We start from the raw sequence: 15,611 nt of genomic DNA on the forward strand, positions 1-15,611 counted from the left end.
ACCCTTAAGCACTGCTGCTGTATTGGGCTAGGTCTAGATAAAAGCCTCAAGAGGGACTCACTGAAAGAAGAGTGGGTGTTTGTGGGAATGTCAGTCTGTATGCAATACATCACTTCCATGGGATGTGTCATCCCTAGAGTGCTAATTTTGATATAAATGTAATCTGTGAGCTTTAAAGGCCTCAGATCCTCAGGATGGCAAATGGATGTGCTTCCATCCAATGGCCTGCCCTGTTTAAGACCCAGGGGAGCTTATAAGAAATGCCAACGTTGTTTCTGCAAATTTGAAACTAGAACTCTTGTTTTGTTAGTCTATTTATTACAATTATTATCTATTAAATAAGAAATACATGGTTTAGTTTTGCATTCACACACATTATAAAGTAAATGGAACAAGGCAGTCCTGGTGAAACAGCAGCAGAATCTGCCAAATGACTTGAAAATAAATGTGTGGAATTTTTAGCATTAGGCTTCAAAACCATGGCTTTGTTTAGAGAAAGTGTTCCAGGCAGAGTATTCCAGTGTAACAATATGAAAATTGTTATGCAGACAGATTGCTTGTTCTGATTAGACTCTTCAGTTGTTGGCATGTTCTCTGCATCTAGTTTTGACCCTGCATTAAATGCCCCTGTATCCCCCTCAGGCAGTTTATCCAGGACTACACTGCTGTCTATGATCACCGGGTTTTCAGCATACTGGAAACAGTGGCAGTCTTGGATCAGACTTTAGTTACCAGCCTGATTCCCACAATCACGCAGTCTCTGAAGGAATCTGAGCACAAACAAGGCCTTGGAAGAAATGCTGCACAGAGGTTTGATTTTTATTTAATAATATTTTTTTTACAATGAATTGTAGAGGTTTATTCTGTTGGAAGAAAGTGGTGTTAAGACAGCAGCACAGACACTCAAAAATGAGTGGTTATTAAGTGTTATCAGCTAGAAATAACCCTTAACTCAAGCCTTCCATAGTTTTAAGACATCTATATTTTCTAAATATTTCCAGAGATGTTTTGATACTAGGGTTCACAGACCAGAGTAGAATTTATGTGAAGCCAGGTTGCCTCTACAGTGTATGTTGCAAAACGGAGTTAAGAATTCCTTATCCAAAGAATTTTCCTATTAGTCCCCATTTTAGAGGACTTTATGGGTCATATGTGAAATTATGGAATAATCAGGTATGGTCTGAGATGCTTGGAAAATAATACCCCCTACTTAGTATCAAAAGCTCTATCATAATCTAAACATAGAAGAGTTGTGGATGTCCAGGAAAGGCTGGCTCCAATAGTCACAGCAAGCTCACACATTTGCCCGCAGGAACTTAGGTCAGAAATATTTGGCATATGAATCCATCTGGCCTTAGGAGAAGATGGCACAGGAGGGGAACAGCTCTGCAGAGATGGTGGTTCTCTGGGTGCAGATGCAGCACTGACCTTTCAGCATCTATGTTACAAAACTCCAGGAAGCTGTGCCTTGTGTTTAGTGCTGCTCACTGGAAGGCTGCCCATGACTCTCCTGTGGTCTGGGCAAGGAACTGTGTTTGCATCACTGCACATCCTGGGACAACCCAAAGGGGAGGATGCACTCATGCCTCACACTGGGGAAGTTTTGAGGTGTGTATTGGCAGGGCCTGGGCTGTAAGAGGACCAAAAGACAGAGTTGGGCAAGAATAACTCTAGAGACACTGAAGGGAACTCACAGGGTATTCATCTTCCATTTAATGAAAAATGTATTTAATTCATTTGTAATTATATTATTCACTTTTTACTATCCACTACCAACAACTGCATTTGCTTTTATTTAAGAGAATTTGCCCAGGGTCACCCTGATGTACCATTATATGCAGGATTTCCACACGACCTGCTTTTCATCCTTTGATAGTGTGTTTCATAGCTAAAGTTCTTGTTTGTTTTTCTTTTGTTAAATACTGTTAATATGATAACATTCATCTTGTTATCCACAAAATACTGAAAGTATGCAGGTTGTTTGAGCTTCCTGAAATACATGCTTGGAGATTACTGAAGAGCTACATTTCCTTTATCCTCATCACTTAAACCATATATATTATCTAATATGTTGTCAATGTTTTCTATTAGTAATTTGTATTTAGAATATGCTCCATTACCCAGCAGCCTGAGGTGATCCATGAGCATTTTATTAATTTTCTCTCTTCAAGAACACCTGATTTTCTCTCTTCAGTCCCAGACTCTAAATAATATGATATTAACATATTCAGTGCAATTACTGTAGACATTAAAGTACAAATCCATATCTATAAAAGAAGTAAGGTTCAGAATTGCATTAAATGCTTATAGTGGTAATGCCCGCTGTTGTTATTGCAAGGCACCAGTATGAAAACTGCAGTTTTGTTTGCTCAAGTTAATATTTCATGACAAAAATAGATAATTAGAAAAGACCTAAATGTCAGAGGCAGTACTTTAACAATAATTACATTGTCTGGGTTGGAGAGTATTAAAATGAACTTAAGGTGAAAAGTCTCATCAACACATATGCACTCTTCTGGAAAATCCACTTGAGTGACAGTTCCTTTCTGAATTCTAGGTTTATTTTAAAACAGTCATTGTCCTTGGTTGAGGATAGTGGTCTAAATCTGGGTCAGTACTGGGCTGCACCCAGGGGGCTCACATCACTGTGCTGTGGTGAGAGTCACAGGGATTGTTTAGGCAGAAGTGAGAGAGCAAACATCATCAAGTCTGAACTCTATTATCATCTAGGCCTTACAAACTCCACTTTTTTAAGTAAGGAACTTGTATTTCACAGCAGTTCACTAAACAAGTAGGCTTCTAAGCTGCTCTACAGCTGTAAATGGTGCAGTCCTTATTCTTCCTCTGATCTGGCCATGCTGAAGAGTCACAGAAAACAAAGCAGTTGAATAGGTTGGGGGATGTTAAAATAATATCCCAATATCTAAACAATGTGTTTGGGAATGACACACTTTTACTCCTAGGATGTGTGAGATTGTTAAAGTAACATGTTATATGTTCTGGTTTTTTTTTCCCCCCAACAGAGAAGCCTATAAGAGAGTCTTATCTCACCTTGCAGAAGCTGGACAAAATGAGATACAAAAGCTGGAAAATGAGACACAGCAGTTATGTTCTGGTGATTAATCCTTTCCTCTTGGACATTATGACATTGTTGGTACCTAAAACTACAGACTACAACACATTAGACAAGTTCTTCATCTTTACAATAGAAATAGGTGTATCAATTTTTGTGATTGTTTTATTTTACCCAACTTATGTATTAATTTAAAAAAAAAATCTTTGGTATTTTATTATTGTCATGCATGTGAAGATTTGCTATCCTATCAATAGCAATAGAAAGATTGAAAGCTAATTTATTCCATATTCAAATATCTATATGAACAGAGCCTGTATTGAAACATATAAGACAGGATTTCAAAGAATTTCACGAATTTGTTCACATTGAATGAGACCTATCCCTCTTAATAGTGTGCTTTTGAAAATCTTCCTCAGTCTATTCTTAAGAAAATCATAATTTTGTAATTTCTAATTTATTATTTTAGTAGAATGGAAAAAACATGTGTTCTCTAGTACTCAACTTGTTGAATGCAGTGCATTCACCAGGAGTCGTGCCAGCGTGATAAAGCTTGTGTTGAGAGAGCATTTTTTTAAAATATGTTTATGTTGCACAGAATGTATATAGCTGTCTTTAACTTCCACCTGTATTAAAACATTTCAGTATTTCATATTCCATTTTGAAACCTCTCTGTTTTCTTTGTGAGCAATATAAGAAAAGGCAAGTTCAGATTTCCTGTTCCCTTCCTTTTCAGTGTTATGTTCTTAAAACTGACCTATAATTTCTGGGGGTCCCAATGGTCTTTTAATTAGTCATGACATTATTAATTATCCACTTAGACTAGGTGTGAAAGGTGGGAGGGAAAAAGAAGAGAGGACAAACTTCTAATTAAAATATCATTTCATGATAGGCTAGTAATTACTCCTGTTTGCTGGGAAAGTTGGATCTTTCAGATATTTTGCTTTTTGCTTCCAATATCTTGTCTTTCCAGGGTGCATCTAGCTCTGTAACTTTTCCTCCATTTCTTTCCTAAAGTGCTCAGGAAACTTTCATTAAAGGCTGTGGTATCCACACTTTTCACTTTGCTCAATAATCTGAAGCTTTCTGAAAATTTCTGAAACTACTTACTGGACTTTGGAGTGGGTTTGCCATAATGGCAACATCAGTGAGCAGGTCCTTACGTTTAAAGTTATTCATGTTTTAATTTTACATTGTTAACGTGAAGGAAAAAATATTTTTATGTCTAATAGCTCTGCAAAAATCCCTAAAATCTTGTTCAGAGCAGCTTCCCTTTAGTTACAGTAATCTTATCAAGTTGAACTAGATAATCTTCTTGCCTAAATCTGCTATCGGTATTTCAGATAATGCAGTAACTAAAAGCCTCTTTAGGCTACTTAATTGTGCAGAACACGGAGGTTCTTTTCACTATGAAAGTGACTTATTGAACTTGCATTGTGGCTTCTCATAAGCTTATATACCTGGGGGTTTTATTCATCCCAGGAGAATTCTGTTTCTGAAAAGCTTTTTTAAAAAAAATTAAAAACACCCCTCTCCAAGAGAAATTAACTGAGATACCTTCGAAATTTGAATCCTACCACGCAGTAGATCCCAGAACAAGATGTCTGACTGTAGTATTACTCCCTAAAAGTAAAAACTGATTTTAAAGGATAGAACAGATATTACAACAAAGCACTTAATTATGTGTTTAGTAGGTTATTGAAGACATATTTAATACTAGCTGTAGTGGGTTGGAAGTTTCTGAAAAAGCAACAGGACTTTATGTAAATGCATAGCAGCTCCTGGCGCATGAGAAACTAATTTAAACAGTTCAGAAATTATCATTCTTCTTTGTCACAAAGTTAATGCAAACACAAATAAGGCATTTTGCATCACAGTCATCAGCCACTGCCAAATGGGTGATCTGATTTGGTCTGTTTATTTGGTATGGACATTTGCAGATGTGACTGGTAGTTCCAATAATATTAATGAGAGGAAGACTTGCAGAGTGCTAGTTTATGCTGACCTACCACACATACACCAAAACAGCAGCCCAAAACCAGTTAGGAGGAAAAATGCTGATTTTAATTAAAATATAGGTAAAATCTAAAAGCTAAATATCTATCTATATATATAGTATGTCTTATTAGATGTTGTCTTTATAAAGGTTGCTTAAGACAGTAAACATTTAAATTAAACCTTTCTATCTTATTTTACATTGAACAGTTTGATTTAAAAGTAAAAAAAGGTAGATTCAGACTAGAGGTATAAAGATTTTTTTTATTATGAGAGTGGTGAAACACTGGGACAGTTTTTTTAGAGAGGTGGTAGGCAACCTCATTGAGTTGAAGATTGCTACTCAGTGTAGGGGAGTTGGACTATGTGACCTTTAAATGATCCTTCCAACTCAAACCCTTCTCTGATTTACAGATGTTGTTGATGTATTTGCTTAGATACTCAAATACTACCTGCCAAGAACAGTCCATCTTACTGCTGGCATTTTGACAGGTGCACATTGCTGCAGTTCTGCTCCTTTTCCCCAGCTCATTCTCTCCAAGGCTTCAAGCAACAGCATTGCTGCCAGTCCTACCTGGGTGCTCTCCTCAGCCTCTTCTCAGCTGCTGCCTGCACACAGAGGCTGCTGCAGAAGGCAGAGCTCACCATGGGCCTCTTGTCTCACAGAGATATTCAGTATTGGCAAAGGGCTGAAAGGCAGAACAATGTTGGGTGCGTGACAGCGTTAGACTGTGCTGGTCTGAGCTGGTACAAGCCTGACCTGTTGTGCCACAGCCACACTGCAGGGGTGGTGACTGTGCTAACCTCTCCAGACAGCTTTGTGCTGCCACAGTTTTGGTGTGAAGCAGCATCATAAAATGACAGCCTGATTTCAGCGTTTATAGGCTCTTTGGCCTGCATATTTGTAGCACTAGGGCAACATTTTACTTATATATGATAGCAAGGGTGTCTCCCAGTACATCATTTAAAAATACCACTGCTTGCATGGACGGACATTTCTGCAGCTGTAAATTCCACAATTGATGGTGAAAAGATCCTGAAAATAAGATTGTAGCTAGAGTACCTAATTCAGAGAAATTTCATCATTCAAACCCATCTATAGAATGAAAAGTTGGTGAAATTAAGCTATTTTGAATATTGTGATGGTTTAATCCAAGACAGCAGCCAAGCCCCATACAGCTACTCCCCCACCACTGAAAGCAGGGAGAGAATTGAAAGGGTAAAAAGAAACACCTTGGTTGAGACAGACAGTTTAATGGGGAAGGCAAAAGCTGTAAATGGCATGCAAATAAAGCAAAGCAAGGAATGAATTCACATTCAGCCATCTCCAGGACAGCAGGGCCCCGTCACATGTAACAGTAGAGCATGTCACATGGGAAGATGAATGCCATCACTCCAAATGTCCCCCCCTGCCTTATGTACTGACCATAATGTCACCACATGGTCTGGAATGTCCCTTTGGTCAGTTGGGGTCACCTACCCCAGCCCCATCCTCCCAAGTGCCCCCAGTCCTCTCCCCAGTGTGGCAGTACAAGAAGCAGAAAAAGCCTTGGCTCTGTGTAAGCCCTGTTCAGCAATAACAAAAAAATCTTTATATTATCCACCCTGTGTTCAGCACAAATCTAAAACACAGCCCCCTTTTGGCCACTATGAAGAACATTAACTCTACCTCAGCCAAAACTACAAGACAATTAATTATTCATAAGTATAGAATCACTGTTTTATTAGTGGAGCTTTAACAAAACTTTTAATTTCAGTATGCTTTCTTGCCTTAAGGCAGGTGCCCAGTCTGTGACCAGTGTCCTTTTGTTTGGAAATGCTAATACTGGGAATGGGAGACCTGTCTGAAATAGAGCCATCGTGAGCCTTGACAGAATTTTCCACACTGATCTCCTTGGCCAGAGGACTGTTCCAGGATATGAGGGCTATGTGTGTATATTTACTAAGCACCCTTTCTTTTCTGCAAAAAATAGAACTGAAATCTAAATAAACAGTATTTAATCTTTATATTTCCCCTATTCCAGAATTCAGGATACCAACCACCTCTGACCCATTATCATCCTTGTGATATGAAACACATGTCCAGCACATGATGAACAATGGCAGGCAGAGGGAAGTCTGGCTTTATCTTTCCTTTAGCAACCTAAACAAGATAACATGAAAAAAATACCTTCTGTTCAGAATTCATATGTGACTTCCATTAGTCCCACAAAGCTGTCCTTCTGTTTCATAAGAATTTTAATTTGTTATTGTTATTGAAGAGCAGAAGCAAATTAATTTAAATTACTATTTGCTTTCATTTTCAATGAAAAAAAAGGGGGCAGGGGGGTATATGTTTTTATAAAAAAGAGGTTCTGAAATAGAGTAATTAATACCTTTTATGCTGGATTAGAGCAGCAGACCTATGGAAAGGAAAAGGTTCTGGCTTATCTGTTGTAACTGAACAGAAGCCAACAGCATAAACTGCTTGGTCATCTAAGGAACTTCGATAACTCTGCACTTAAATGCAATATAGTTCCCTCAGGAAACAAAAAAGAGCTTTTACTGCACTCTGGTTTTCCTTCTTTCAGAAGCTTTTTGAAAAATATGTATGCAATGGGTATTTCCAGTTTAATCATATTTTAGAATTTTTAACTATTACTTAAAGCTCAAATTCAGTGTAATCAGCCCATCTGTTAGCAATGGTTATAAAATTATGTTGAAGATGAAAAATCTGATGCAGTGTCAATATGTCCTAGCATAATTAAGCTTGTTTTATGATCAATGACTAGGATATGGCTTTTGCCTACTTGAGCAACTTTAAAGTGGTAAACCTTTTGCAAGCTTAATGTACAAAGTGTAAATGTATGTACACAACAACAAAAAAAAATGTAAAAGCTCAGATCCTCTCTTTGTAGATGTGGTATCTTTACAGCCCTTTGGAAATTTCAGTAATTCCGCATTACAACCAAATTCACTGTGTTTGTCAGTCCATCAAACATTGTCTTGGCTCTACCCTTCTTGCAGAATGACACCAAAACAGGAATTAAAAATGCAGGTTTGCTAAATTCATTATTTCTTTTAGAAAGGCCCAGCATGACCTGCACAGGCACTGGTGGAAAAATTAGCACAGCATTTGCTTACATGAATTGAGGATATTGCTAAAAATACCTACTCTGTTCTTCAATACTTGAAGCACTGCAACATTAACATTTTAAGCATTTTAATTGTGGCATTACTGTGAAACTGCTATATATAATCATCTCTATTGGAAAACCATTCTTTATGTGGACACTTTATCCCTTTATAACATGTCCTTGGGGGGAAAAAAACCCCATCATTTTGCAAAAAATGGAACTGCGTAAGTCCTTTATACACAGTCTGTGCTAAACTTCCACAGTCTTCCTCCCCTACAAACTCTGCCTGCAGATGAAGTGTCTTAACCTTGCCCTCTTAATTTATTCTACATTTTAATTTTCAATAAACAGATGCCGCCTCTTTTCGCGCTTGTTTCCACATTGTTCCACATTCTGCCTGGGTTGTTTCTGCATGTGTGAATATTCAATTATCTGTTTCTCCACGATTCTGCAACTGATGTACTAAATGTCTGTACAGGTTTGGGGGAGGGTAACTGGGGAAGGCAAAATTTAGATGAAAAAGAGTTACAGAAGTTTCAGCTCTTCTGTGAGCCAGGAACTTGGCTCAAAAGCTGCTAAACTAAGAAGAAAATCATAAGCCACAACTAGAAGTCGAAGGATTACAAAAACATTGCTGTACAGAAGCAGAACTGCTGCACACTGGCTCATAACGTGTTTCTTTAATCAGCACTTGGGTGTGAAATGCTCAAGAGACACTAAAGTGGCAGAAGAGGCTGTTGGTACTGCTTCTGCTTGTGAAAATTGGGCATTTTACAGATTAAAAGCAGAAAGCAGCTTATTCACTCATGGTTATTTATAGCTAAAAGTTGGTTACACATTTTAGGACTCAAAGGTAAAGTTTATATTTATGTACTTTAATTAAAGCAATATAAAGGATAGAATATTTTTTATGGGAGTGACCTGAAAAAGATCAGAGAACAACTCTTCAGTACAACTCTTCAAGACCTTGTGGCCCAAAAGTCTTAGCTGCAGATATAAATAGCCTTAATGTGTGAATCTCAAAGAGTTCAGGGCACAGAACTGCACTCTCTTCCAGATGGGACAGTCAGTGACTGCTGCATTATTCACTGGTAGGAAAACCTGTTTCCCGAAGCAGTAGTGAGTTCTCACTGGTTGCAGTTTGTCCCCTTACCTTGTGCACTCCCAGCTGGATAAATGACTTGTGTTGGCATCTGCTCACACACTGTGGTGATCAGACTGGCAACAGAACCAGCAAGCATGGAAATAATATTCTTGTTCTGGACAGCTTTAAGGCTGTGTGGAAAAACAGCTAATCTGTGTGTCAGAGGTATGTACCAAAGCCAGTAGGCTGGGTAGGGATGAAGGCTGGGTTCAGAGTTGCATGTCTGCCCAAAATGGTACAAAATTTAGAACATCACAGGTGGATCAAGAGGTCACACACAGGATTCTGCAACTATGGTAGCTTTAGAAGCCAGAGACATTCAATGGAAGGATGGCAGAGTGAGGACATGGTGATTCAGAAACTTCATCTCACCAGGCAGCCTTTGCAGGAGCCCTGCACAGCTGCAGGTGGCAGATGAAGCCAGCCTTGGTCTCCCATCCTCACTCCTTCCAGCTGAGACCCCTCAGCCACAGCAGGGTGCTCTCTGTCTGCTCTTGCATCCACACTGTTTCCTTTTCTTACCTGGTAATAATTAACTGGGTTTTGCTCATCTGGCAAGGGCTATGAAGCATTTTCTGACTTCAGGTGCAACAAAGCACCCTCCATCTGTCCTGCAGGTCCTGCAACAAAAGCAGAAAGACCCAGATAGGAAAGTGTGACACAGAAACTTAAATGACTAAGAGGTTGCTGTGAAAGACCTCTGTAATCAGTGGAGCCTGATGATTAAAAGCTAGAGTGGGATCCTGACACTAACAGGCCCATATGTGTTGTCCTGAGGCTCTGTGGCAGAGGTACCCCTAACTAATATAATGCAACTGCACAGCTGTTTAAAACTGCCATTCACAGTGCAGACAATTGGTGACAACAACCAGAGCAGTAGAAGTGTCTAAAGGGCAGAACAAACATGATAAACAACATTCTTGCCTTTCAGACCTCAAACCAAGAGGCACATGCTGCTTTGTATAAGGAAGCTGCCCCCCCCTGCTTCTCAAGCCCAGGCCACTGCTGCTGCTTTCTGCCCACTGCTCAGCAGTCATCCTGATCCATCCTAATCCTTCCCCTTGCTCTCCAGAAGCAGCAGTTTAGAAATTATTCCATAGCTACAGCTGTGGTAAGCTGTGAGACCTAGGAATAAAAGTCTCCAAACTAAGCTGACATAGAAAACACACTTTGCACAATTGTCCAGAGGTGTCCTGGGCTTTACAAACAGGAAGTGTCAGTTCTGCCCCTGAAACAAAAGCGGATCACTCACCTGGTGTGATAGCTCTGGGATAAGACTCAAAGACCCTGCACACATTTTGATTATTTTAGTTTCCCTCCTCTTGAAAATGAGACATGTACTCTATTTGTCTCCCTGAAAACCACACCTCAGTCAAAGTTTGAATACTTGTTTGACTTGGAACCTGCGGTCCACACAGGAAAACAATATCTATAAATGAACTGTTCAGAGAGTTGCCCCTTGCATGCAGATTTTCAGATCAAACAAATTCAAATAAGAAATTAAAATATGTCTTGATGTACAGCCTATCCAGCTCCCACACAGCACAGAGAAAAGTCCTGCCTAGATACAGGTGTGCTTGGAGCACACAGGGAGATGGTGTTAGCAACTTGAATTGGTGTGCCAGGCAAAGACTGGGCAGCTGCAGCTCTGCTCGAGACAACCAAAGTGAGAAGGCTCAGCAGGAAAAAAAACAAAAACAAAAACAAAACAAAAAACCCAACCATAAAACATTCTAACCTGAGTGTGTATGGAAAAGGAAAGGTGATGTTCCACCAGTACACTGCCCAGCAGGAGACAGAAATGATAATAAAGTTACCTCCCTGTAATCACACCCTAAAAAGTTAAAAGACAGTTCTGATTAGAAAGCACTGCTCACTGGACAAAGTCAAACCTGTTCCTGTCCAGCAGGCACGGGCTACTGCTGTAGCTTATTCCACACATGGCATTAGCAGGAGCATCAGAAGGAATTTGATAGCTCTGCTCAGGCAGCACAGTGGCAGGGAGCTGATCGGTAGGTAAGGCAGAGAAGTGCAGAGTATCCACAAATCAGAAATAGAGAAAGATTTAATTACATGCTTGGTTAATATTTACAAACATTGACATTTTTGTTCAATATGTAAATGAAACACAGAGATAAGAGATAGGGGCTGCAGTAGCCAAGCAAAGTCAAAATATACCAGGTTAGAGTATTTGCTGTGAGCTGGCATATGCCTGGAGAGTGGAATGCAGACACACTATATAAACTGAAAGAATAAATAAATAAATATTGACATTGTTCTACACCTGTTTAGCCTCTGGAGACCAGTGATTTGTGGGACCATATGTTGGACAAAATGAGACTGCTCATTGATAATTGTAAATGTGGTGACCCCTTGCAAACTGGATATTAAAAATATTAAGTAAATGGCACATTTTAATTATACAGTAAAGAGGCTGATCTCCAGCATTAAAAGAATGCAGCTGTCAGGAAGAATTGATCATATGACAGAAGGTAACATTTATTTGGTAGTAGACCTTGGTGAATGACATCCCAAACAATCTTTAGATTCTCAGACAAACACATTCAGTTCAGACTTGAGTTTAACCATGAGGCTTCATTTTCTTTGCCTTTCAGCTGAGACAATTTTTATCTGTTCCTCATATCCTATAGGGCTTGTTTGTTTCTTATTTTTGTTTTAATCTGTTTTGAAGTATTTAAATTTCAAATGAAGTATTATTAAATGAGAAACTGTAAACGATGGAGTTCAGAATTGGAAGTCAACACATTTGTTATTCTTTTTGCCAAAGGTATTGAGTAAGTTGCATAATTAGCACAGTATTATATCATCTTTGTCAACATAAACAGAGCTTTTTTATTGTCTTTGAAAGCGCCACTGGTGAACAACTGACTGTGCAGACTCCAAAGAGCAGCAGCCCAGGAAGAACTGAGAGCATCCACAATGCCTGACGAAGTTGCATAAGGAAATGAAGAAGACACGTAGCAAGTAGTCACCAGCAGAAATGCACAACGCTCTCACGTAGCTGCTTCCACGTCTGAGGCCGAGGAGAGAAGCCGCATACAGGCTTTGTAACTTCCTGCCTGCCTGCTGTGATCCGACTTTAAGACAAATGTGTGATGGTAAAGCAGCAGCCCAAGTGGATTTATTCTTCTCACTGACCCAGAGAAACCCTTCTGTACACAGGGTTTGACGCTTTCCCCCTCCACTTTCGATTCTGTGAAGCGCAAGGAATGCGTCACATTGTGCCGATCCTGTGGTGAGGCACTTGCAGAGTCTGAAGGTTGGGGCATGTGAAATAAGGAGCTGGAAGAAAGCAGGCTGCTATTCCATTGGAAGCGAAGGGGAGTGTAGGCCCATAGAATACCTCTTCCTTCCCCTCCTTGCTAACATCCAGCACCTGCATAGCAAAGCATACAAAGTATTTTTGGGATCACAGAAGAAAGCTGAAACAAATTTGCTGGCACCACCTCATGTATTTACTATTAATCCCAGCAGAAAGGTAGTTTCAGATAATTTTTAGATTATTTGTGGATCTGCTGATCCATTTGCTGTTTTCATCACCCAACCCACAACCTGAGCTCAGGCACTCGGGAGCAAACAATGACACTGGATCCTGTTTCTCAGCAGGAGTACAAGTGGGTTACTCTGCACAGAAGGGCTCCTGTTAGCGCAGAGCACAAATCGTTTGTCAGCTCCAAGCTTAGGAGGCACAGAAGCTCTACAGAAGATGGGACTGTCAAATAAATGACTGATTTAAAGTAAGTAAAGATATTTGAAAAAAGTGGAATTTTTCTTCCAAAGGAGAGAGCCCGTTTTCCTCTACTGGAAGATAAAAGGGCTAGTTTTGCTGGTTAAAGCCAGGCACACTGCCAACAGCTGAGGAGGGACAGCACACACAGCTCTGCCAAATCACTCATTGTATTTCTTTTCCCTTTTATGTGGGGACTGTGTCAGGCAGGCTGCCAGTTCACGACCAGTCTGGGGATATGGACAAATGTCCATTTAAGAAAGCAAGATCCCAGGATTATTTCTGCTTGTCACTAAGCCGTATTTAAACCCAGGTGCAATAGTGCAAAGTACCTGTTGACTATAAATGAGCCCACCAGTGGAGCACAGCTGCTACCTCTATATTGTGCTATTACTCCATCTAAGCATTATATGTCAGCTATATCCAAGCCAGTGTGAATAACTTTCTCCAATAAATTTTTGGTATGGTATCCAACAACTTGCTAAAACACAATTATACCAATGACCAGAACATGTTTTTAACTATTTATCTTGCAATATCTTAATCTTTACAAATTCATGCTACTAAGTGTTTAATATAAGTCCAGCAGCTTGGAAACCTGATATGCTCCCTTCTTATGCTATGCCTAACTTCTTGTCTTATGGGACAGTTTGGAGGTGAAATTCTAAAATCCAAAAAGTTGGAAGCTAATAAAAATGTTGTTTATCAGCAGAAGCGCAGAAACTGAGGTATAAACAAGAGTTTCTGTCTTTAACTGCCCAGCTAGTCACAAAGCAGAGGCAGTGATGCAGAACTACTTCAGTCAGAGACATGCAGAAAGATAAGAATTCCTAATTTCTGTACCAAAATACTTGAAAGTCATGGATTTGTGGGTGAGCTGCTTTTATAAAAGATGGGAGAGCACAAGAGTTTGCTGGACAACCTATTGCCTAGAGCAGAGATCAAAAAACTTCCACTGAAGCTTTAAAGTAGTAAGCAGTAGGGCAGGTTGCAGGCTGGCTGCACTTGGTCAATGAACAACTCGTTAACTCTGGCTGTCCTTCAGAAACACAACTTGGAATGAAAAGAAAAATCCCAATATGGGCTGAAAAATTCTTAGCCCCATCATCCATTTCTTCAACCCTTTAATTCTGAACTTGATTGTGTAACCTGTGAATGTATACACATTATTTTATCCAAACCTTGCCAAAGGAAAGACAATTCAACCCTGGTTTACTGGAATATCTTAGAGGAATTGCATCTACTGGCTCATCTGGAAATACTTTTAATATCTACAGTATTTCCTCTCTGTTTATGCAGGTTCAGTGGCTGCATAAGAAATATCCTTAATCTCTCCACTTCACATGTACTTTCCTTTTTTAATAAAATCTATGCAAAACTTATACTTGCAAAATTACTGGAAAAGACTTTAAAAAGAAACCTAAATCGCTCACCTGGATACATGCCAAAGGCTCATTTGTCCAAATCGAATAGCCACCAACTAAATATATTCTACCATTGTGGACAGCAACTCCAGACTCATTTTGACCTAAAGCAAAGAAGGAAATAGAAACCACTTTCAGTGTTTAATTAACCCTTTTAACACCGAGTGCTGGATTTCTGTAATGGGATGCAAACACTCCTGGCAGTAACTTGACTGTTTCAGAATTCCCAATACGATGGAGTGAAGGTGAGGTGTGGGGGCGGTTCCTTGCTCTCTGCAGGAGCCCTGCCTGGTGCTGCCCAGATGAGCATTAATGTGGCTGTACAGGAGACCATCTGCTCCCTCCTCACGTGTGTCACAGGTGACAGGCACGGTCCCCACCTGCCCCTCAGCCTCCATCAGACATGAACAACCAAAGAGGCACAGAGGCTGAGAGCACCGAGTGCCCCTCACGTGCTGCCCACACCTGTTCAGCCCTGCTCCTCCTCCAGGTACAAGTATGGTGAAAATCACAGGAGCTGCTGCACAAGTTCATCCCCATAGCAACTGTCTCCCAACAAGTCTGGAAGTTTTGAAGGAGAAATGGTCTTAAAAAAATATGCACTACACAGTTCACCAGGCATATTTACTGCCAGTTGTACTGACAGAAAGAAAGGCTTAGCTAGCTTCTTGAGGCACCGGTTCTGGAAGGAACCTGGATGCAGCGGAGGGAAGGCTGCCTCACAGCACTTAGTGACACAGGGTCAGCTCCAGAATGAGGAGGGTGCCTGCAGTCCCAGGGTTTTGCAGTTGCAAATCAGATGACATCCTTCTCAAAGGCTGTTGGTTCCTCCACATAATAAAGTAATTAAGTAGTAAGCAAAAGACACATGAAAACCTAGCTCTGTTTGACCATGTGTAATTCCTTTTCAATCTATGCCTCTCTCTCTAGTGTCCATCAACTACTCTGATGGCCTGACTTGGAAACCAAGCAACCCTACTGTTGTACACTAAGAATGTGTCACATGCCTGTCTGGAAGCAGGGCCAGCAGGTTCAGGGAAGTGATTTCTGCCCCTCTGCTCCACTCTGGCAAGACCCCACCTGGAGTGCTGTGTCCAGCTCTGGGGACCTC

At 40.2% G+C, this 15,611-nt stretch overlaps 2 protein-coding genes across 3 annotated transcripts in view; one reads left to right on the forward strand and one right to left on the reverse strand.

Moving 5' to 3' along the window:
* MMS22L (MMS22 like, DNA repair protein) overlaps nucleotides 1-3,730 on the forward strand; it is a 90,248-nt gene extending 86,518 nt beyond the window's left edge. For both annotated transcript variants that reach the window (XM_015622349.2, XM_019006122.1), the window contains 2 exons: nucleotides 643-810; nucleotides 3,024-3,730. In XM_015622349.2, coding sequence (XP_015477835.1) covers nucleotides 643-810; nucleotides 3,024-3,123 — 268 coding nt within the window. In that variant the 3' untranslated portion in view covers nucleotides 3,124-3,730. The remainder of the gene's footprint in view (nucleotides 1-642; nucleotides 811-3,023) is intronic.
* KLHL32 (kelch like family member 32) overlaps nucleotides 1-15,611 on the reverse strand; it is a 37,292-nt gene that overhangs the window by 7,708 nt on the left and 13,973 nt on the right. Inside the window, exons 4-6 of the mRNA XM_033512868.1 lie at nucleotides 14,510-14,604; nucleotides 10,581-12,725; nucleotides 9,851-9,948 (exon numbers count right to left, since the gene is read on the reverse strand). Of these exons, the coding sequence (XP_033368759.1) occupies nucleotides 12,564-12,725; nucleotides 14,510-14,604 (257 nt within the window). The 3' untranslated portion in view covers nucleotides 9,851-9,948; nucleotides 10,581-12,563. The remainder of the gene's footprint in view (nucleotides 1-9,850; nucleotides 9,949-10,580; nucleotides 12,726-14,509; nucleotides 14,605-15,611) is intronic.

The sequence above is a fragment of the Parus major genome, chromosome 3 (genome assembly GCF_001522545.3).
Source record: "Parus major isolate Abel chromosome 3, Parus_major1.1, whole genome shotgun sequence".
NCBI classification, from domain to species: Eukaryota; Metazoa; Chordata; class Aves; order Passeriformes; family Paridae; genus Parus; species Parus major.